This window comes from Zonotrichia albicollis, chromosome 3, assembly GCF_047830755.1.
Source record: "Zonotrichia albicollis isolate bZonAlb1 chromosome 3, bZonAlb1.hap1, whole genome shotgun sequence".
NCBI lineage: Eukaryota > Metazoa > Chordata > Aves > Passeriformes > Passerellidae > Zonotrichia > Zonotrichia albicollis.
This window is the reverse complement of record NC_133821.1, coordinates 74,383,802-74,406,912: the sequence shown is the minus strand read 5'-3', so window position 1 is coordinate 74,406,912 and position 23,111 is coordinate 74,383,802. Positions and strand designations below refer to the sequence as shown.

General features: G+C 40.9%; 2 protein-coding genes across 3 annotated transcripts; both read left to right on the top strand.

The window, feature by feature from the left end:
• The first annotated feature begins 4,428 nt into the window (after positions 1–4,428).
• On the top strand, positions 4,429–7,902 carry FABP7 (fatty acid binding protein 7). Its single transcript, XM_005487757.4, has 4 exons — positions 4,429–4,587; positions 5,195–5,367; positions 5,989–6,090; positions 7,522–7,902. The coding sequence occupies exons 1-4, from the start codon at positions 4,515–4,517 to the stop codon at positions 7,570–7,572; spliced, it is 399 nt and encodes a 132-aa protein (XP_005487814.1). The 5' UTR covers positions 4,429–4,514; the 3' UTR covers positions 7,573–7,902.
• Positions 7,903–10,345: 2,443 nt separating this feature from the next.
• On the top strand, positions 10,346–22,846 carry SMPDL3A (sphingomyelin phosphodiesterase acid like 3A). Of its 2 annotated transcripts, none has more exons than XM_005487756.3 (8): positions 10,346–10,584; positions 12,018–12,231; positions 13,316–13,460; positions 16,364–16,460; positions 17,702–17,880; positions 19,011–19,191; positions 21,045–21,169; positions 22,333–22,846. In XM_005487756.3, exons 1-8 carry the CDS (start codon positions 10,494–10,496, stop codon positions 22,642–22,644), a joined length of 1,344 nt encoding a protein of 447 aa, XP_005487813.1. In that variant the 5' UTR covers positions 10,346–10,493; the 3' UTR covers positions 22,645–22,846. The 2 variants fall into 2 exon arrangements, with proteins under 2 accessions (XP_005487813.1, XP_074394003.1); XM_074537902.1 differs by having other exon boundaries at positions 10,346–10,599.
• The last annotated feature ends 265 nt before the right edge of the window (positions 22,847–23,111 follow it).

The window sequence follows — 23,111 nt, the reverse complement described above, 5'->3', positions numbered from 1 at the left end:
GGCCTAATACCACAAAATTAAAGGAACTTCATCTTCAGTGGAAGGTGAGGAGAGTGGCTGGCTTTAATGCAGGCTAAATCTTTGAGGAAAATGTCTGACTTGAGTAATCTAAATATAAGTGACACAGTAATATTAAGCAAGGGATAACAACCTCCCAAATGCCTTTCAGAAGCAGAGAACACCCTGGAGATATTTCATAGTGTTTGTTTACTTTAAATTATTGTTAACCAGCTGTCCTCCCAGCTTAAACCAATCCAAATATATGTCTAATAGTTCATAATGAGGTATTAGTGGGTGTTTACTTTCCAGGGTTCTCCTAAATTCATGTCACACCAATTTGTAACAGAAGAGAGAGTCTACAAGAATGAAATGCATGATCACAGACCATTTAGTTTTCACCAATTAGCAACCAACACCAGAATTAGACCTTAACATGACTTGTGTCTAATGCTAGCCTGTCCTGGCATTATTTTGCTTGAGCTTTACAGTGGCAGGAAACCTGCTGAACATGTTCCTAAGTTTTGCCCAAAATATGTCATGCTCTTAGAAAGGATATTGTGGTAACATGTCTTTCCTGCTCCTGCCTGCACCTTGCCTTACCTTGCATCTCACCTATCATCCAAAGCTCCAGCAAAACCTTTCCCATGGCATTTACACAGCTCAAAACTGGGTTCATACACTTGCTTGTGACCACTTGCTTGTGCAGCTGCATAAGTGGGTGTCTTCTCCATGAGGCATTTATCTGTTGCAGAATGGACCGTTGTCAGGGATGAGCTATTTGTCGGTGAGGGGAGACTCGGACACTCAATATGAGTTATCAACGAGTTCTGTTTATTGAAGAGAGCATCAGACACTTATACAGCAAATAATAAGCTTATGAATATTCTGTAAGCCAAGCAATCTATTTGTTAAACCATACCATCAACTCTTCCTCACTCTTTTGGGCCTACATTCCCTATTTCCCACGTCTCTCTGTCTACTTGTTATCATACCCAGCTAGGCCCAAGGACACGCTATCTTGCAGGTGCAGGACTTGGAATTAGCCACAGCCTTGTACTTTTCCAGTCTCTAGTCAGCTAAATTCCCAACATTTATCTCTTTCTGAACCTGGGATTTCTAAATAGCTGTCCATTGATGGAGTAAATAAACCTAGGTATTTTCTGTGACTCACCAACAGCACTGAGATGGTTTATTTTTATTAGGGAGATCAGCAAATCTCTTAGACAGCTAAGAGACATATACAATAATTTCAGTTAAGAACATTCTACTGGCCTCTTTGACATTATGTTTTTCTGCAGCTCCAAAAACAATCACACTCACCCCTGAAGAATCACACTCATCCTGTGTGACACAATAGCCACTAAACTCTGTTCATTTCTTTATTACGCTGAGATCAAAGCTGCACAAAGATTTACAGCAGAACTTCAAACAAGCTTAAAATTTGCTGAGAATACCCTAGCATGCTGTCCATAAATAGAGGAAACTTCTTTCAGCTGTACATTATTTTCAGTTTCTTTAATTCAAAAGTAGCTCCCTATATGTTTCATAATACAAAGAGTTTAAAGAAATGCCTAAGTGAGCTAGGACCATGAATCCTGTTGGCTTTCAATGGAATTCAATTCCTAAAAGGCTTCTGAGTACCTGCATCTGCTTTTGTACCAGGGGAGTTAGGCCCTGGTATCACTGCTGCCCTTTGTTGCACATATGGGTACAAGATGTTCTGCAGTTCCTGGACCTTCATTGCCAGAAATGTTTGAATAATGCAATCATCACTGCATTATCTGAAGGTCTTATAACATAGTATCCCCTTAACATAGTATTCCTGACTATTGTACTACAAAGATGGTGAAAAGACAGAGATTAACTGAATTGGTGTAGCAAGAGAGCCCTGCCTGCATTATATGCAGAGAGGGACAGAGAAGAAGTTTTACTTTTCTACAGTGAGACACTAAGCCTATAGTGACTGGCTGGTGTGGTTAGATGCTCCGTAGTTCCTGACACAGATTATGAGGAATCCACATATGACAGAACCTCATGGTCACACTTTTCTACTTCAGCACCTGGTGACCATCTTGTGGTGCTCCCTTCCTCCCCATACCCCTCACACTTTTTTTTTTCCTGAAGAAGTAATGTTTTTTTTTCTTATGAGTACAGAATGAAGGCTGAATGAGGCTGACAGCCTCATTCTCTGAATGTGTGAGAGCATATGAAGCAGGGATATAACAGGGGGAAAAGTAGCCAAAATCAGGTCGTCTGTCCTATATTTGAAGGTTGAAGGTTAGAGCAGTCTCACTAGATGGCCTTTGGAAGAAAGGATTACTCATTACACAGGGATATCTTGCTGCAGAATTTTCATCTTTTAAGAAGACCTTGTACAGGGACTGCAAATGTGCCTACTTACACTGCTTGGGTGGTGTAAAGGGTTTAGTGTAAAGGAGAATGAATCCCTGGCCGTTCAGAATCTCCAGAGATACTGTTTGTCACAGGAGTACTCAGTCTGTCAAAACCATCTGACAGCACAAAAGAAACTCCAAGCTGATATCCTGTGCAGGAACCCAAAATGCACACCAGGTCCGTGTATTTCACACCAAGATCTCTGTTTCAGCCATAGCAAAGCATTTATGTCAATCAAGATGACTTGTCCTAGTTTTTGACATTGGCATAACTCTTTCATAAGGCTCCACAACCAAACACAGGGCATAAGATGCTATGGAAAACATTTTGAACTGTGGCTTGTCACCCCACAAAGGAGTCAGTAATGTAACATTTCCTACTGTTGATTTACCCTGGTCCCAAATCATCACTAACGCAGACAAGTGATATCTCACCATCATAAAACATGATGTGAGGACTGGCAACCTATCCACTTAAGAGGGAATGTGAACATTTTGACAGACCCTGTTTTATGTTTGAAGCATGGTGCAAAGTATTAAAGAACGTATTTTTCTTAAGAAATTCTTATGTGCTTCCTTCCCCTTAAGGGCAGGTCATCCCACTAAGTACTTGTCTTATTTAAATACATTGAGAAATCCTAGCAGAACACAGCTGTCCCATCAGTATAGGTATGACTGCTTAAATTATGAAGGATCCTGAAGAGGCTGCCTCCCAAAGGCCTGGCTGCAGCACTGTCTGGAAGAAGGTGCAAGGCAGAAGTGTCCTTGAGGAGTCCAGCTACCAGGGGTGGCACTGAATCATTTTCAGGAGTTTTATATCACAAAGTCCATGAGGCTGATTGTATACAAGCCCCAGTGAGCAACACAGCACGAGCTCTCCCACGCTCTGTGCACACATCTGCACCAGAATAATAAACAAGAGCTCCAGGGCTACTGCAAACAAAATCTGTATGAGCAGATAACTTTTTCTTGTCAATACTGGGAGAGGAGACACTTAATATTGCTAAAGTAATTTAGAATTTAATATCACAGAGTCATAAAATGATTTGGGTTGGAAGGGATCATCCAGTTCCAAGCCCCCTGCCATGGTCAGGGACCATTCCACTAGTCCAGGCTCCTCAATGCCCCATCCAATGCCTCTGACATGCTTAAATCAAAATCCCACCAGAAATATAATTTGCCCTACATCCAAAGAATATGCCATACTACAAGAGCCTGAAAGAAATGCAAATGATGGTCAAAAACTAGTTTTAAAATATTAGGAAAGTATTCCTAATTGTTTCTATTTTGTATGGCTGAACTAGATGGAAAATTGTTGAGGTTTTGTTCCTAAATCACATAAATTCTCTTTCACTCAGTCCCTGAGTTTTGTTGCAAGAGCTGAAGTGCTGTATTCACTATTCTGGAATCCATCCAAGCCAAAGGTCAGGAAAAGCTGGCACCATGGGATGTCCCACAGAGACAGGCTGCTTTCTGAAAAGCACTCAAGATGAGACAAGATGACCACCTAATGCCTTCAACAAATTTCGAGGAACAACTAGAAGGAAGATGGGAAAAGAAAAAAAGAAAAATAAAAGGTTTTCTTCATTCTTAACCTCCAAATGATGACACTTGTGGAGCCAAGATGCCCTTAGGGCCAGGAACAGCAAATACCAAGTTCAGGCAGCATCCATATAGATGCCATTGTGGGTAAAGGGATCTGTACTTGGCGAGCACCAAAATGGCCTTGAAAATCTTCATGGGAAAACTTTTGGAGCTGGCGTTCTGCAGTAGCTTTACGATGCTGTGTTTTCACTCAGTAGCCTTTCACTTAGCCCGCTTCTCGTTCAGCCCGCGCGTTCCCGTGACAGCGGGGCGGGCGGGGGTGTCCCCGGGCGGCTCAGGCGATGAGTGGCGCGGCCGGCGGAGGCAGCCCCTCTCCCTGCCCCCTCCATGTCCCGCCGAGCGCCCGCCCGGCCACCCCGCGCCCCCTCCCCCAGCGCTGCGGGCGTCGGGGGCGGACCGCGGCCGCTCCCCGCCTCCGGCTCCCCGCCGGGCGCCGGCTTTAAATGCGGGGCGGCGGGGCGGCATCGGCGCTCCTGCTATTCCCGGTACCGCGCTTGGAACACATAGCCGGCCGCCATGGTCGAGTCTTTCTGCGCCACCTGGAAGTTGGTAGACAGCCACAACTTCGATGAGTATATGAAGGCACTGGGTAGGTACGGCCGGGCGGCGGCACCTTGGGATACCCTGGAATTTTTCACCATCTGGAAAAAAAAAATTGAAAAGGCTCCCCGCTATTGTAAGAGGCGTAGATGAGATATTGGCAGCAGCGGTGGTGATGGAGGGGATGATTTTGGTGGCTGTGCTTCTATCCATAGAGCTAATTCGATGCGAGTCACTCACCTGGGGGGGCGGGTGTGTTTGTGTGGGAGAGGCTCCGGGAAATGCCCCCGGGCTAAGGGAAGCGTGTGAAGGACGAGCACTTGCTGCGTGCGGATAACTTTGACACAACCAAGCAAAAAAAGCAATCATTATGCTGGAGTGATAAGGAATTGAAACTCTGAGCGGCGGAAGCGACCGCGGACGGAGTGCGGGGCTGCCGTGCTCGGCGGCGAGGGAGGGCGCGGAGCTACCGCGGGGCGGACAGTAGCGGCGGAGACTCTCGGTACCGGGGCACGAGAAAAGCAGAAAGCAGCGTTTCACAGGGATAGCTTGCAGCTGGAGAGCGGGGTGAAAGATCTCTGTACTTCGATATGTGGGAAAAAAAAAAGGTAAAAATTCCGAAGTTTGATGTTTCTCTTTTCCCTTGAATGGTCTAGGAGTGGGGTTTGCAACACGGCAGGTGGGGAATGTGACTAAACCCACTGTGATTATCAGCACCGAGGGGGACAAAGTAGTGATCAGAACTCAAAGCACTTTCAAAAACACAGAAATCAGCTTTAAACTCGGAGAGGAATTTGATGAAACTACCCCCGATGACAGAAACTGCAAAGTAAGTGAACTACGGCTGCCGCCTCTCTTTTTCTTGCCTCCCCTGCCTCCCAGGCTCTGCCATTGGTAAGGTCAAAAGAAAAAATATAACTTCTGCTGCTACTTGTTACAGCGCAACGAAGGGCGGGAAAAAAAGGCAAGACTGAGTCTTGCTTGCCCTGCCTGCTTAAACACACCATGCCTTTTGTGAGTGTATTGCGTTGCCAGCTCTCTGTCTGTCTTTCAGTGGCAATTGAGTTAGTTGCCTGCTTTTCTCACAAGCTAAACATCATTTGGCATAATCCTTCCCAGTCAAAATAGTCAGATAGCTCTTTCCCTGCACTTTTGGGGGCCTAACATCAGATATTATTCCAAGGCACGTCTGAAGGAAGTTCTTGTGAGATTAGAACTCAGAGAAAACAACTATTTCATCCTTCAACACAAGCAAGAGTTGTGTGGATTTCATGATTAAAACGAGGATGATTCATAGCCTTGGCTTTAAAATGGCTGGGACTCTTTATCATTCTCGATCCACATCCATCTATTGAAGAGAATTCAATAGAAGAGTGCATGCTGAATGTGTGAGCAGAATCCCAAGTACCTTAAATAAAGGCATGTCTTTGTGTTTCTGGGTATCTCACAGTCAGTTGTGACCCTGGATGGAGAGAAGCTAGTGCACGTACAGAAATGGGACGGCAAAGAGACAAACTTTGTGAGAGAAATAAAGGATGGCAAAATGGTAATGGTAAGTATGGAGCACACTGAGCATTCACATGTACCACAAACACTCCCAACTTACCCTTACCTCAAACTTTGTGAACGCTGTGACTTAGGCAAATTCTTAAACTAAAAGTTCTTAAAAGTTGGCAAGGAAAGCTAGCAGGGATTTTAAAAATATTTATTTTGGTTTGCTCTGTGTCTTGTTTTACTAACAATTAAAAATTGCTAGTGGCTTTAGGCAGGCCAGCCTGTGGATTTCCAGAGTATATATGTTCTTTCTAGACTTTTTACAAAAACCAAACAAAAAAGTCCTGGTGAGTTGTAATGATACAAAGTTCTTGATTAGATAGGAAGTTATCTGTTGCCAGTGGCAATTTGGACTTCTCTGAAAACTTGTTTTATGTCTACACCCATAAATAGTATTTACTTACACAGAACAAGTAGTTTTCTGTGAAAATAAAATTTCAATATTGCAGGACCTAACAGCATTTTCATTTTTAAAAATAAAGGATTTAGTCATCCTAGCGTGTTTGAAAACTAGGATAAACAGCAATAATGTGGAGAAAAGTCTGAGTTTAAATTTACCTGCTTTTCCAGACTTCTTAGAAACAAGACTATAGGGTGCATAAATGTTGTAAGTTACTATAGCTAATGTCCAGGATAGCACTTTTCATGGCACAGAGCTGTAGCTTTCCAAAAAAAAAAGTCTTCAGCTATACGAATTTATCAGACTTGGTTCTTGGAGAAGACCTCTTATTTTGTTTCCTAGTTACTTCAGAGTATCTGTGTGGATGAAGACTTGCAAATAATACAAACTTTAAAGCATACTGATACACAATGTGCAAGTGTTTCAAGGGAAAACCTATACTTTTGTTTTTGAAGCACTATGCACAAATCACACATATACAGAAAACATTGTCCTTTGGAATTTGAATACAATGAGGTGCCCTGATTTACTTCAGGAAATCCCTCCAGAACACAACTGCAGTGACTTAGAGTATTTGGTAGTTCTAGCTACACAGGGTACAGAATGCATTCTTTTAAGACATGTTCTCCTAGAGTTTGTATTTACGAATAGTAGTATAGAGGCCTTGGAATTTTAGATTGCTCATCTTAGTGGGATAAGGTTTGGGAAAATTAGTATTAAATCTGTATTAAAACAACCCTATATTTAAAAAAATAAACAGTAAGTTACATTTCTAGCAGCTGCCTTGTAAATGTGCATTAGGCATTTCTTGGGTGATAAAGCAGCAAGGAGAAAGTATCATTTCTTGTGGGAACCATAGCTAAGGTTTGGCTTCTTGTTTCTTTAAAATGTCAATCTAGATTTATTTGTTTTTTTTATGAATTACATAATGTAAACCAACCTTGATCTAGCATGGATTTCATAATGTGTTAAACCATTGTGGAAAATGATCTTGCCTCTAACATGTCTGTCTTTTCCTTGGACTTGCAGACTCTTACCTTTGGTGATGTGGTTGCTGTTCGCCACTATGAGAAAGCATAGAGCATACCTGCCTTCTGTCCAGATGTTACTTCAGCTGGATGGATTCATGTCCTATCCATGATTGACCGTAGCTAAAATGCACATTTCTGGCATGAAAGGTTAATAAAGTGTTTTTTTGATTTTTTTTTTTTTGGGGGGGGGGATGTTTTTTATTAAAAAAATAGTCATGCCATCAAATTGGCATGCTTGTGTTGTATAGTGAAACAGGTTAAACTTGGCATTAAATTTCTGAAACACTTGCTTTTTTTTTTTTTTTTTTTTTACAGTAAATATTTGAATTGTTTTGGAATGCAGATAAAACAAATTAAAAAAATTAAAAGGTTTTTTGAACCTGTGCTTCTTTTGTATTTAATCAGCTAATATTCCAGTGTCCTGGAGGGAGGTGTTCAGTTTCTTTTTCTGAGCTAAAGGCCAGAAAATTATGTGGCACACAGTGATGCAGCAGCCTTTCTATGCAGTGTAGAGTATTTGGGGAAATGAAAAACTTACTTTGGCTTTTTGCTGGAAAAATCTAAATTTAACTGTATTTATGTAGACAGAGAAGTGAGATGTTCACATAAGTTTCAGCTCTTGTCTTCACTGGATATTTGTTACTAAGTGTGGGTTAAGATGAGTAGTTTGACAGACAGTGTTCCAGAGTTTGTAGTGTTTTGGTTTTAATAGTTAAAGAATTTTTAATTTGCTTTGACAGGTTTGGGTTTTTGGATTTTTTTTTGTTGGTTTTTTTTCTTTTGCTAATATGAAAATACTGAAGTCTTTCACAGGGTAGGATGAAAGGATCAACAAGGTAACTCCCTTACATCAGTCTCCACAGCAATGGGAGGAAAACAGTACAACATGAACCTACTGCACTTCCCTCTCAAAACTGTTGTTTCATAGCTAATATGCACAAGAGAGAACAATTTGCACTGTGAGCAATTTAAAATAAAGTGCTTTTAAAATGAGGAATTAAAACCTTATGCCTGAGCAATTTATCCCTAAAAGACCAGTGTGAGAAAAACTGCCTTACTCTTAGGAAAATTGAAACAGATTTTTGACACCATGGAGGAGATAGAATCTCCAAACAATGTTTTCTACCCACTGACTCTGAGAACCACATAGAGGTGAGCTACTCACAGCCTTGTAAACAAAGGCAAAGCTGAGCTGTGGATTTAGCTGCTCATTGCTCTGTGAGTGCTTGTGTGGCTGCAGCCAGAGGTGCAGGAGGGGCATCTTGCCCAACTTCCCGGGCCTCATCCTTCAGATCTGCCACGTGATATGGGAAGAGGCTTCTTGCTTCCCTGGATAGATAGGATAACATGGGTAACTCATCTGATGAAAGTTCACAGGATAACATGGGTAACTCATCTGATGAAAGTTCACACATAACTGGCATCTATCCCATACAAATCTAAAATCCGGTGTTGTTAGCTTTAATTTTTTTTCACAAAAACTAGTTTGAAATTAATATTCAAGTCTGTGTTCTCTTGTGGGGAACATTATACAGCTACAAGACAGAGACCTTCATTATAAACCTTTATAAATATATTTATTTTGGTGAACATTGATAGTTTTTAAAATCTAAGAGCTATCTTTTCTTAATCAGAGAAATGAAAAGTAGGCTGTGATCCAGTGGTAGGGAGCTCCACTCTCTATGCTTTGGGCTCTTTCACTGGTAATAGCAAGTTATTTTTAAGCAGCATCTTTTGCCATTTGTTTTTTTCAATCTATTTAATCCTCAGCTTCAGTACCTAATACTGCCTCCCCACTGCTGCTGCCTGCTTGCCTGTGGGTGCATGTGCCACATGACTGTCCTTACCAGCCACCTTTTCTCAGAAAGTTGGGAGCAGCTGCTTTTCCCACCTCATTGGAGTAAACAGACTTGCTTTCCCAAGACTGCCCTTTATCTGCACAACAAATGATTTGTGGGGTCATGAATTAAAAAACCAGGTTTTTTTCTTAAATACTAGGAAAGGAATGTTGAGGCAAATTTTTAAGACTTGGTTTACAAACAAATCTTGAATGGTAAATATTTTGCATTACAGTCACTTTTAAACAAAAAAGAAAAGTAGTCCTTTAAACAAAAGTTACTTTTTGCCTATTCTAAATATAAACAATATTAGTGTCAAATACGGCAAAGTGGAGAAGTGGTGCCTGTGAAGTAACTGACATTGCTCAGAGCAGACAAGAGCGAAATATACTGACAAATGGGACTTCCAGCTGCTGCTGACACAGCTTTGCAGAGCCCTGACAGGAACAGCACAGTGAGCAATGGGACATTTCAGGGTAGCCACAGGATTCATGACATTGTTATTGTGATCTTCTCCTAAAACTGACGCCAAATACTCTTCCCTCTATATGGAACTACTCCGACTTCAATAAACAGCAGTTTTGAAAGCCTTGGCAGTGAAAACTTGTATTTACAATACACCTCATCAGTTCCCTTAAGCTGTATTAAACGTGCCCTTGATAGTATTTTTCATCAAGTTGGGTGGTTTTGGGTTTTTGCTTTGTTTTGTTTTTTAAAGCCTTTTAAATAATCAGGATCCATTTTTACATGTATGCTATGAGAAACCTTCCTTTCTTCCAAGAGATGCTTGAGACCGGTGTGGGGCGTCGGGCACAGCATTCCTTCATGCCGGTGCCCCGATTCTAGCCCTGCCCGCGGCCAGGCTTGGCTCCTGCGAGCTCCCTGGCGCTGACCCGGGGGTGGCACCTCCTGAAGGTCACCCCGGGCACGGCCGGCTCAAGGCGACGGCCCGAGCCGCCGTCCGACAGCGGGGTGGCGGCCTGGGGCGGCTTCTGGCCCGAAGAGGTGCGGGCGGGGCGCGGTGGTTTCCGGCGGCCCCGCGGAGCGCCGGGGCTTGCACAAGCCGGCCGGGGCTCGTCTCTTTCCCGGCCGCTGGAGCCGTCGGCGGGCCGGGCGCTCCCGCACGGCCGACATGGAGCTGCGGCTGGCGCTCGGGCTGGCGCTGCTCTGCTCCGCGCTGCAGGCGGCGCCGGCCAGCCCGCAGCGGCCCCACTCCGCCGTCGGTGAGTCGGCCGCGGGTCAGTGGCTGAGGGGCCCGGCCGGGGCCGCCCGTGCAGGCCGGGGGAGGCGGGTGAGGGGCGGCTCTGCGAGGGAGGCCCGGCCGGGGGCCGCTGCCAGCCCGGCGGCGGGGAGGGGGGTGGGCTGCGCGGTCCCTGCTTGCGGCTCCTTTTCCTCCCTCTGGCATTGCTCCCCGCACAGAACCTGCTGCCGTAGCATTCCCTGTCCCAACTGACTTCGGCCACACGTGACTGCTAAATCAGTCAACAGGGCACTTTTGAGGTACGGGGGGTTACACGGGGTTTATATTTAGTTGCCCGGGCAGGCCGGCGGGTGAAGTGAGGTGAGCCCTGCCCTGCCTCTGGCACAGTGTCCCGAGGCACGCACTGCAAACACCGCGTTTGGGGTCCGTGCTGGGCTGTGCTGGGTTGTGCTGGGCTGGCAGCAAACACACACGCTCTGCTGGGCCTGATCCCTGCTCGGGCCGTGCGTGCAGGTGAGTGCTCCGAAATGGTTTCCTACAGAACTCTCATTCCCTGTTACACGCTCTTGTCTCGGAACAAGCACGCAGCAGCGTCCCGGCGTTTGTCTTGTCTCCTGTTGGTAGGCGTCACAATTGTTAAGATTTTGAAGATCACCTCTGGTCTTTGATTTCTGAAATAAAACTCCGTAGAGTTAGTGTGTAACCTTGGGAAAAATCAATTTAAATCTGTCCCTATTTCACAACCACTGCCCCAGATACATGTGTGCCTTTACCAAGTGCTTTGAAACTGACAGAAAGAAATTAATCTTATTTTACATGAAACTTGACGGTTGATAGTCTTAACATAGATTTCGTTCATCTTATTCAGCATATTCCTATACTCAGCTCCTTTATCGATACAATCATGTGTCACAGTGGCTGAAAGCATGTCAGCCTGGAAAGTAGTGAGTAGGTAAAGTCTGACACACTGCTGCTCTATGGTGAGAAGCCTAGTCTCTGCATACATGCTGTTTCTTGCCTTTCTTTTGAGACATCTTTCTTGTCATCTTTTACAGTAGCTTCCAGCCAGGGAAGGTCTGGAAAAATAATTTAAAAGCAGCTCCCTTTCTTTTCAAATGGAGTAGAGAAGTCCTTATATTGCCTCCTCTACTATCCAGTTTCCAGATTGCTATTAATGAAAAGGAGCTGATTTTTCAGTTCCTTCCAATCTCCATTTCATTTTTGGTGAATAGCATAAAGCCATGCCCCTGCTTCTGTTTTCAGTTTTTCTAAGCGGTTTACGGGAAGGACTCCTCAGGAAGAACTTGCCCATACTTATCAGGCAGGCTAATCAACAATTTGTTAACTTTGAATAGGAGTCACAGTAGATAAACTGGAGTAAACTTGGCATTACCAGGTATATCCAGTTCAAATGCAAATAATGCATTTCCTGTAATCTTTGTTTTCTGAAAACAGGGCAATTCTGGCATGTATCTGACCTGCATTTAGATCCGACTTACCACATTACCCCTGATCGCACCAAAGTTTGTTCTTCTTCCAAAGGAGTCAATGCCTCCAACCCAGGCCCTTTTGGAGACTTTTTGTGTGATTCTCCTTATCAACTTATTTTGTCAGCATTTGAATTCATGAACGATTCAAAAGAGCAGGTTTCATTCATGATTTGGACAGGGTAAGTGTTCAAGTCACTCTGTAGTTAAAGCTGGATTGCCAGATAGTGTGGCACCTCACAAGTTTGTATTTGCACCAACAGATTTGAGTTCAGTATCTCACTAATGCTAGTTGTCCCTTTAGTTGTCCAAATGTGCAAGCCTGAGTGAGAATACAAGGCCTCAGGAACAGACTTTGATCTCTGTGATAACTGCTGGGCTGTTCACTGTGATATTTAGCATATGGCTATATTAGTGTGAGTTAACAGAAATGGTGCAAGGAGGGTGGGAAGTAGAAAAAGCAAAAGGAAAGGTCATGGCAGTAACTGACTCGCTGCAGGCCTCTGTTGAGTAAGAACATTTACCTTCCCTCTTCCAGTCTTCAGTATTACAAAGTGGGCTGAATAGTACTGCCTCACAGAGGTGTTGCCTGTGGCTTTGTGTGCCACAGCAGTGGGACCAGACAAAGTAGTGTAAAAGGGAGTAGCTTCATAGTGCTGTGCTATCAAGGCATAGTACTGTGTGTTGTTACTTTCTAGGTATTCATAAAAGATAGAATTGATTTACCCTTCTGCCATAGCAGAACTCTCAATTCTACCATCACACAATTTCTTAAGGCATACATCAATGATAATTAATCTGAGAGATTAGTATTTTTGAGTGTGAGAACTAGTTTGTTTGTTATATCACTTATTTTTGATGGGAAAGTGTTAAGAAATATATGAAGGCAAGTGATCAATCTATTTCACTTACCATCTTGTACTTAATTTTCAACAGGATATTGTTAAAAGGGAAAAAAGGAACTAACAATGAGGTGCAGATGATGAAAGATATATAACACAAACTTCACAGTAGCTCAAAATGATGACTTTAATGTCTAAGAAATCTTCATTATGATAAATATGAATCATAGGATAGGCATTGTCTGAACAAGTCTACTTGTTCGTAGTTTTTTATACAAAAGCCTTTGCAGAGAGCTTTTGATTCTGTGATTTTAATTAAGGTTTATAGTAACGTTAGATGCTAGAATGTAGATCTGCTTGCAGACTTTTTTGCCTTCCTTGTGTTGTTAACAACCTTTATTGATCAAGCCTTTTCCTTTTTCAGAGATAGCCCTCCTCATGTTCCCATAAATGAGCTCTCCACGAAGCTGGTCATTAGCATCATTGGCAATCTGAGTTCTACAATTCGTAATTTCTTTCCAGATCTTCAGGTTTTCCCAGCTTTAGGCAATCATGACTACTGGCCACAGGTAAAACAAGTTAGAAATTTGTTCATCATATTGAGTGTGTTCCTAACTCCTGGGAAAGCACATCTGAAAAATAAGAGTTAATTATGTGTAACTGTTATTCTGGAAACAAAATTCTACACCTCTTCAGTTAGCATTTAATATTATAAATAGTTCCACTCTAGAACAGTAGCTACATCACTCTCTTTGTGCTCTCTGTGCTCTAAGGAAATGTTGATGCCAGGTAGAATCTGTACATGTCCTGGGATCACACAAATTTATCACTAATCATTCCTCATGTCTTAGAACCACCACATGTCATCGTGTTAATACACACATACTTTTCCTTACTGTGTATGTCATGTATGTGTATACAGTAACTTACATCTATCAGAAGTGACATCATTAATGGAACTGTGAGCCTGTGGTAAGTTTAAAACCTACTCAAAGGCCTACTGAAAGTCTGTCAGCTGGCATCACTAGATTTTTTTTGTTGTTTTTTAGCTAAAGTAATGGCAGAATTTTTGTAAAGTTCCCATAGTTTTGCCATTGATATTAAAAATATGTCTACTTTTCTTTCCTCATTGATCATTCAGATATAATCACATTGATGATTCACTAGTTATGTTCAGCTGAGAATGGTGCTTTTTCACTTTGACTGTGCTGAATTTTGTTCTTGGCATTCTCCAAAGTAAACAGTTGCTTCATTTGTCCTTTAAAGTGTGTTGTGGGTCGATCTGGCAGCACACTGGATCAGAAGCAAATGCTGTCATTGGATGTGAGGGGATCAGAAGGCATGTGAAGCGAGTCAGCTGAAGTATTTTGTTAGAAATTCTTCATGGGAATTTAGTAACACTCCTTCACACCCTCAAGGCTTGTATTCCAGCTTTCTGTGGTGTTTATTAGGCCTGTCAGGGTGTAGGTTGGTGCAGCAGGTGATTGTATGACAGCCTGTGTCATTGCTGGAGTTGGTGATTTCCAAATAGGGGTGCTGAGAGACAGGGCAAAGGAAACGTGAGAGACAAAGTAACCACTAGATGTATATCGGAAGTGTGAGTGCACAAACCAAACTGTGACTTCAGTCCTTGGTGCTCTTACTGTGGTGGTAAAGCTTTGGCTTTTCATATGCACGGACATGGGGACAGGTTGATTCACTAGAAACGAACTGGGAAAGTATTTCAATAAGTAACACCTGAACTGAAGTGTCACAAAGTGTTTCATGTTCACTTTGTTTCAGTTTTAAAAATGTCTTAGCAGAGAATTGTTGTTATTCAGCGATCTCCTTTGGTAGAGGAAAAAAACCCTACAAAAGCCTTGTAAGCAAAGAATGTTTGGACTTTTTCAACAAGTATGAATTTTGTTTGTGAAATTAAAGCTAAAGACAGGAAGAAAAGGTGCTCAGGAGGGGCAGATGGGCAGCAAATAGAAAATTGACACAAGCTGGTGATTGGAATAACTGGTGATTGTTGTTTGTTCTCCCTGCACAAAGCCACTCAGGAGCGTTTCTGTGATACTTCAAAATGGCATGCTTCACTAATATGCAGAGCTGGCATGCTTTTCAGTTATTGTTTGAAAAGCGCATGGGATCAGACAATCCCTGCTATGGGGTCATTTCAGATTGTTCAGTTTTTTAATGTTTGTTTTTCGCTCTTTATGACATTTCTTTTCTTCATATGGATATGGTTGGCAACTGTCCTGTGGACTGGGAGTGATATGGAGCAAGCCACACACTGTATGTAGGCTGTTCCAAAGCAAGTGTAAAATCTGTGCACTTACCATGAACCAAAGAGTTTAATTGCTGTCTTGTGTTCTGAGCTTAACAACTAAACAGTCCTGAGTGATTTTTCTTGCAGAACATGTTAAACTACTACTCAAGTTGATCAAGCATTGGGATACCTTTCAGATCATATATTGTGACCTCGGCCTTACTTCTTTCACACTCTTGCTCCTGCTTAAGACAATTCCTGAGACTGCTTCTAGCAGTTCAGAGAGCACTGACTTCCTGGGCCAAAGCACCTTCAGTCCATTACATGGCCTCTTATCTGGAATCAGGTTTTTGTCTGTTAGTGACTGTTAGCTCTGGCTCGAAGGTGTGTCCTAACAACTCATGTCTGGGCACTGCAATCAACAAATGTCTCAACAGACATCGTCTGATTGCTCTGCTCCTAGACAGAGACTTACTTCCTAAACCTCTAATAACATAGGTTTAGTTTCAAAGATCTTAGAAAGGTCAAATTTTATGTTTAAGAAAACATGCACTGCAATTTTTTCAACCCCTGTTTTTTTCCTTCTAGCACTAAGACTCCAGATATTTTAAGAAAGGCAAGGACAGGCTGGTATCTTCCTGTCAGGGTTAGATCAGAGCATGGGTGTCATCAGCCTGTGGCTCAGACTGTAGAGTGCTACAGTCCTAATTAGAGCCAGTGGGAGAAAACACTGACAAAACTTTCTCTTGTACACTTTTAAATGCTTTCTTATGAGAAAAAAAGACATCATGAAAACATTTGTGAATTTCACGAGAATGTTTCTGAGAGCAGAAGTGGCATTTTGGGGAGCTGCTATGAAACCCAAGTTATTGAAAAAGAAACATATTAATCCAAATGACTTTATTTTTAGACTTGATATGTTTATTAATTTTGCAGAATGTATGGTTTTCCATTCTACTGTATTCTTAAGGCTTAGCACATTTCTGGCATTAGTTTAATAATGCATTAACAATGCCATGCAGTCAGTTCTAAGTTTAGGCATTTGTTCCTGATCAGCAATACTAGACATTCAGAAATTGGTCTTTTTTCTTTCTTGAATTCCTTCTGGTGATGACTGGATACATTTACATGTTATGTAAGAGGTGAGGCAGGATTATTTAGTGTTTTTTTTTGTCTGTGTGTCTGAATACTAAGACTTAGGCAGGTTCTCCTCTCTCACAGGACCAGCTTCCTGTAACTACCAGTGAAGTTTACAATGCTGTAGCAGATTTCTGGAAACCTTGGCTAAATGATGAAGCAATCCATACCTTCAGAAAAGGTGAAGTATGGCAGTAATACGTTGTGAAGCTAGGGCTTCAAGAATTAATGTTTCTGTGGATTTGTGCTGTTTGTTTAGCTAAGTCTCATAGGATGAGTCAGAACAATGGATTATCTCTAATGCTTCTCCTGCAAGAAGTTACTTACCTTTTTGAATGGCAATGCCTATTTCAGAATACATTTATTACTTTCTGCTGCAATATTTATCACTTCTTGTAACATGTTTAGTGTTATTGACTTTGTACCAATGCATGTAAAATATCTCTGCTTTCAAGACCTCATAACACTTTTTAGATGAGGACATATGATGCACACGAAAACTTTACTTTGATGGGAAAAAACTGTTAAAATGTTGTTTCTGTTTTAATGGTATATGTATTTCAGAGCATACTGAATAGGTGCATTTTTATTCAGGGTATGATAACACATAGCTGTGCTGATTATGCTATTAATGTTTGTATGCAACTTACTAAACTGGCAGAATAATTATATCCTAATTAGAATTTTTCCTTTTTGCAAAGGACTGAAAGGTTCAATGCAATTTCCAATCCACTCAAACATTAGGGATTTGGAAGTTTCATTTTTGTTTTTGTGTCCTGAATGAGAGCAAACTCTGGATAAGAGTGAAAGTAGAAACTTGGATAAGGATAATAAAACTCAAAGAGGCAGTTAAATTATATTGCTATGCTTCTGTTGCCATGGCTCTATTGAAGTCCATGAACAATGAAGTTATACCTATTGAAGAAGCTCAGATGCCATGGAGAATTTTGGGAGCAAGGATTGAAAAATATGATCCTTACTTTTCATCATATCATCAGTCTGAAGTTAAATGACTTTCAAAATGCAAAGCTTCTAAACTTAAACAGTTCCTCCTGAAGGAGCCTGTATGTTTGCTGTATTTCAAGAAGTATGGACTTTACAGCTACCATATCTGTCAAAGTGGAAGGAATATTACAGGGCACTTTTTCCATGTCAGTTGAATAATTGTATCTAAATACTGTCAAATAAGCACAAAGATAATACAGGCAATAATTCATAAATAATTCAGTGTCAACTTTTAATAAAATGTGGCTGAAAACATTGTTAACATGTTCTAGTGGGATAAGGTGACTGTGGCTTGAATAAGCATGATATTCTATTAGAAAGAGGAAAGTTGGGTATTTTGTCAGTGGTGTGCTTTGATTGTAAAGTTGTGCTTTGAGGCCTTTAATTTGTCATATGATGTTGGTCTTATTTTCACAGGCGGCTTTTACACACAGCTCTTTGAATCCAGTAACAGCCATCAACCACTCAGGATAATCAGTCTGAACACAAATTTATATTACAGCCCTAACAAGGTAACTGTGAATATCACTGACCCAGCCAACCAGTTTGCCTGGCTGGAGGACATACTTGAAACCTCTTCACAAAAGCAGGAAAAGGTAGGGATCAGGATCAAAAGCTATCATTTTTTGTTTCAATTTTGAAAAAAAAAAAAGAAGGAAGAAGTAGAGATAATGAGAGTATAAACATGCTTCTAGAAGACTAAAAATGCTGCCAAAGATACTACAAAGTCAGAATTTCAAAATTTTATTTTTTAATCATTCCTCCTTTAATATGCCCATTTTACTGCAACAATTAATAAACTGGTTGAATGAAGTTTCTCAAATTATACAGTAAAATACCTTTTCTCTCCTACCATGTAAAATACTGCAGAAGTCAGTATCTGACCTTTTTTACACATAGCCTTTTATTTTAAAACATGCTCTTGACCTAAGACAAAAGCTAGCATATTTTATTGTAATGTAATTTAAGGTATCACAAATAGAAATTAGAAATTAGTTTTGTTTGTCAGAACAAAACTTAGTCAAGCTGCAGTAATTGCTATGATTTGAGTGTTATAATAACTTGTCCTTTAATACACAGGTTTTGAAGTGAAGGTTTAAATTGTTGGCTCCTGATGGATGGATTGATTGATTGGTGTGGGGATTGGATCATCATCTGAGCAACTGTGTTTAATTTGAAACATGGTTACATTTTGTTACAGTGTTGCAATTTTAGAATATTATATATACAATCAGGAGAAAGGAGAGACTTCCTTTCCTCGGGAAACCCTGCAGCATGGTGTGTGCATTTGGTGCTAAGTCTCTAACTCAGACAGAGAGGTTTAACCAGTTATCCATGTTTCTGGTGACTCTCTGACTCCCTGGTGCAGACTCTGTAATGCTCAAACATAATTTTTTTTCTTGTGTCCCCTTGAGATGCCAAAATATAAGCCTTGCCCTAGGAACTTACTTTTTTCATGTGAAGTAATTGATAACATTTTCCTTGGGCCTAAAATCATGCATAGATTTTTTTCTCCCCAGCAAGATAGTATCTTGATATTATGAACTTAAGCAATTTTCCTGTTGGGATTTTATATTAAAAAAACCTGTCATGATTTACAGCTTTTAGAATGCCATTTTTAAAGGCAGCATTATTATGAAACTGTGGTAACCACTTCTAGGATGCAGCTATGATTAGAAGTTTCAAATGAAGGTGCTAATTGTGCTTTCTGTATTTAATCCCTTAGGTGTATATAATAGGTCATGTCCCAGTAGGATACTTGCCATATGCAAGGAATACTACAGCTATCAGGGAGTATTACAATGAGAGACTGGTAAAGATTTTTCGCAAATACAGTAGTGTTATTGCGGGCCAGTTTTTTGGACATACCCATAGAGATAGTATCATGGTCCTCCTGGATGAAGAAGGTAATGATGCTTGTTGACTTTTGAACTTTTCCTTCCTGATTAAAAGCAAATCAATACTTTCTTGCATGCTCTTTCTAATCAGCCTGTGTTATAAATAATTGAAAAAAGTAAACTGGGAAATACTGTTATTTATTTGCAGGAGTTCAAGTCTCACACACTCCGATTTCCAAAGAGAACCTTGAAAGGGTGACTGTCTTTTTCTGTTGGTGTCAGCAGAGACTCCCCAAGCTTCCTATTTTTTTTTTTTTAATGAATCCTTATGCCTAGACAAGAATTTCTAGTCTTTCCTCTCTGCTCTCACAGTGACACGGGCAAATTATACCAGCCAGTTGCTATTGTGTAATGTGTCAAAGGGAATGTTCTCAGGCCAGCTAGACATGCTCTATGTACTTGTATTTCCTGCATCATTACTGTGCCTCTCTGCTGAGTTCCCTGCTGCTTCAAAGTTAATTAAGATAAGGGTAAGCAGGAGGTAGGGGAAAGAAAGTCTCTGCCTGTTGCATGTCTTAGATCAGCTAATTTCCCTTCAAGAGAATCACCCACGTTGAAATTTTTGTTTATTGCTTTGAAATCCCTTAGTTCTAAGCATGGGCATGGCCATATGGAGCACTCAGCATCTCTAAAGAAGAAGTTTTTTCTTCCCAATAGAACAGTAAAAGGTTCATTGCTTTGATTTATGTAAAATACCCAATTGTTAAGTGGCTCTTCATCCATGATTTGTATGAACTCATATGAGCAATGTCCAAAATGCTGACTAAGTAATACTATTCCAAATTTTTACCTTTTTACATGGTGTTAATCTCTAGTAAAAAATAATCCAGCCCAGTGAAAGAACTGCCTTCATTATTTTTTTCTTTCAAATGATGCTCCATGCAGTCTTATACCTGTATTTTTTTACACTGTCCCGTTTGTTCATGAAATCATCATCTCTACTGCAAATTTCACTGGGAACAGACTGATCTTAGTATTTGACATCAAAGTTTGCATGTGCAAGTAACCACTTTTCAATTATTTTATTTATTTTGCATCTTTTGACAAAATTTAAATAGCAATTAAATACCCATTGTGTTTGTCTGTACAGTTTTAAACTATCTTCTATTCAGGGCATTTTCCTCTTGACAAAATTCTAGAGAATTCAAGATAAATGCAATATTGCAGCCAACACCAGTGTACTGACATAAAATTCATCTGTATTTTCTCCAGAAGAATCTACTGATTTCCAAACTTTCAAAACTTCTGCCTATATGTGGAGGCTGACCTTGTGATTTCACTGCTGTGACAGTGTCAGAGATGGGAATAGTTAGGGCTTCCTTTTTGTTCCACAGAGAACTTCCCAATGTACTCACCTGCACATTCTATCCCAATAAAACTCACATCCTCATGTTTCAGTTGCTGTCAAGGTTGGTGTTCACACAATAGGTGCTGGGCTCCTAAGGGTCAGGTGATGAAACAGACCCTGGTGTTTCTGATAACATCCTAAATACATAAAGAAACATGTAAAATACTGTATAGAAACAGCAACTAAAGTTTTCAAATATTTCTTTAGTAGAACTATACAAAATACAGAGACTTCACATATAGGCAAGACCATTTTACAAATTTGCACAGGCATTTGAATTGTCTGGGAAGCCTCTAGTGTAAAAAGTGGTACACACTGGAGTGGGTACCATAGTATTCCGCACAGGGTTTAGTCTATCCATTGGAAGTATGGCAGTTCAGAGTGATGCAGATAAATTCTAATGTCTTTAAGCCTGTCACTCTTGTTTTTGCGGTGTTGGTACTCTACAAAAACATTTGTTTGAAAAAGAAAAGTTTGAAAGGAAACTATCTCCTCAATTTCCCTTTTTCTACAGAAAAGCCAGTCAATTCCTTGTTTGTGGCACCTGCTGTAACACCAGTGAAGAGTGTATTGCAAACGGAGTCCAATAACCCTGGTGTCAGATTGTATCAGTATGATCTTTTTGACTATAGCTTGCTGGTAAGTAAAGATTTTACAACATTGTTTAAGACATTGTAGTGTCAGTAAAAATTACAGCAAGATGTCAGCCTTTGTAGTATTATGGCTGCTGGTGATGGAATTTTGGTGCCTACTCTTAGTTTTTCTTCCTGGGCAAAGGAAAGGAAACCTGAAAGATAACTTGGTTGGTCTTTCTGTGCCTGCAGAACTACCCAGTACTCTCTGGTCTGTATCAAATAGTCTTATGATGTAGGATCAAAGACATAATTTTTCTGGCCAAAATCCTAAAACTATTTGCAGGGAGCTCTGCAAGAGTGAAAGAGATTCACCTAAATCCTGGGCATGCTTACATACTAATGTTGTTTGCTGGTGATAGCCTGAGTTTTGGGATGCAGCCCATGAAATGTTTCTAAAGGGTGTAAAAGAGCTGATGAAGAAAGCACTTTTAATCATATGATGTCTTTTGCAATCACAAAACTTCCTATAAAGAGTTTTTACAGGAAATGTTAGATATATTTAGAAGGAAAATAAAAAGTAGAAGACTTCTACTTTGTAGTTTCATGTGATTTTTGGAGATAAAGTGAATCCTGTGTAATTATCTTGGCTGTGAATGGTTTAGACTTTCTGTAATTCAGGATAAAGTCTTGACCCTGCCGAGTTCAGTGACAATGCACCCTGCCGTTTGATTGGGACTGGGGTTTCTCTCTGGAGACCCATGCTAATTCAGGCTGCTCCTTTGTTGTGCAGATTTCACTCCTGCATCGGCATCCCTCCTTTTCCTTAACTTCTCTCTGGGCCGTTCTTTTTCTGTCCATTCTGCCACTCAAGTAGTGCCCACAGAAAAGAAACTTCTGGCTCTCACCCTTTTGCTCCACTCCTGAGGCAGACATGAATGTTGTGGAGTTTGGACAGGAAAGACCTCTAATACTGCCGCTGCTGCCTTTGTGGCTCCTTTTTCTTCTCCTCCCCATCCCCCCACCATTACCGCTCTGCGAGTACCAGCTTTGGGTGAAAGCCCAGCTCTTGGGGTGGGACGTGACCTTCTATTCACATGTGAATAATGAGGAGTGACAGCTTCCTAATCAATATATCACTCCAGAGACTTAATGAAGCAGGGAAGAAAGCAATACAGCAGTGCCTATGTTTTCTTTCATTCTTTTTTTCTTTTTTTTTTTTAACTGTAGGATCTTTGGCAGTTTTACTTGGACCTCAGAGACGCCAACAAGAAAAATGAATCAAACTGGAAATTAGAATACATCCTGACTAAAACTTATGGCATCGAAGACTTGAAGCCAGAAAGTCTATATGAAATGGCCAAGCAGTTGTCTATGCCACACAGCACGCTGTTTGAGCAGTATTACAGTAACTATATTGTGAGTTATGACAAAACTATTCTCTGCGAAGAGGGGTGCAAGACCTGCCAAATATGTGCAATCCAGTATTTAGATTCTTCCTCATACACAGACTGCATCAATCAGGAGGCAATGTGGAGATGAAATCTCTGTGCAGTTAATGCAGATAGTGACTTTAGCCTGTGATTTAAAGAACCTGCTTGTTCTTTCGCTCAAGCACTGACATGCTGACAGGGAGCCTGTGGGACTTCTCTACATTTCAGGGGTGCAATAAAACTCTCTAGATCTTTCTTCTGGCAAATATGTTTTCCTTTATCATCTAAATAAAAGTTTATTTGCTTTGTAATAGTGGCCAGATACTTTGCTGTTGTCTCAAGTGTCCTGTACTGTACCTTCTCTAACAGGCATCCCAGTGTATGGGAATAGAAGTTACTCAGTCAAGCCTTTGTAAATCCAAGTCTTATTTCTCAGTGTGTGTAAACATAGGCAATGCCATTCCAGGCATGGGATTTTTATGCGGGCAGGTTTCAACTACTGGCTGTCAAAATTTGCAAACTGAAGTCAGCAAAACCTGCATTTGCTGAGACTTGAGTGTAGTTATGTTGTTGATT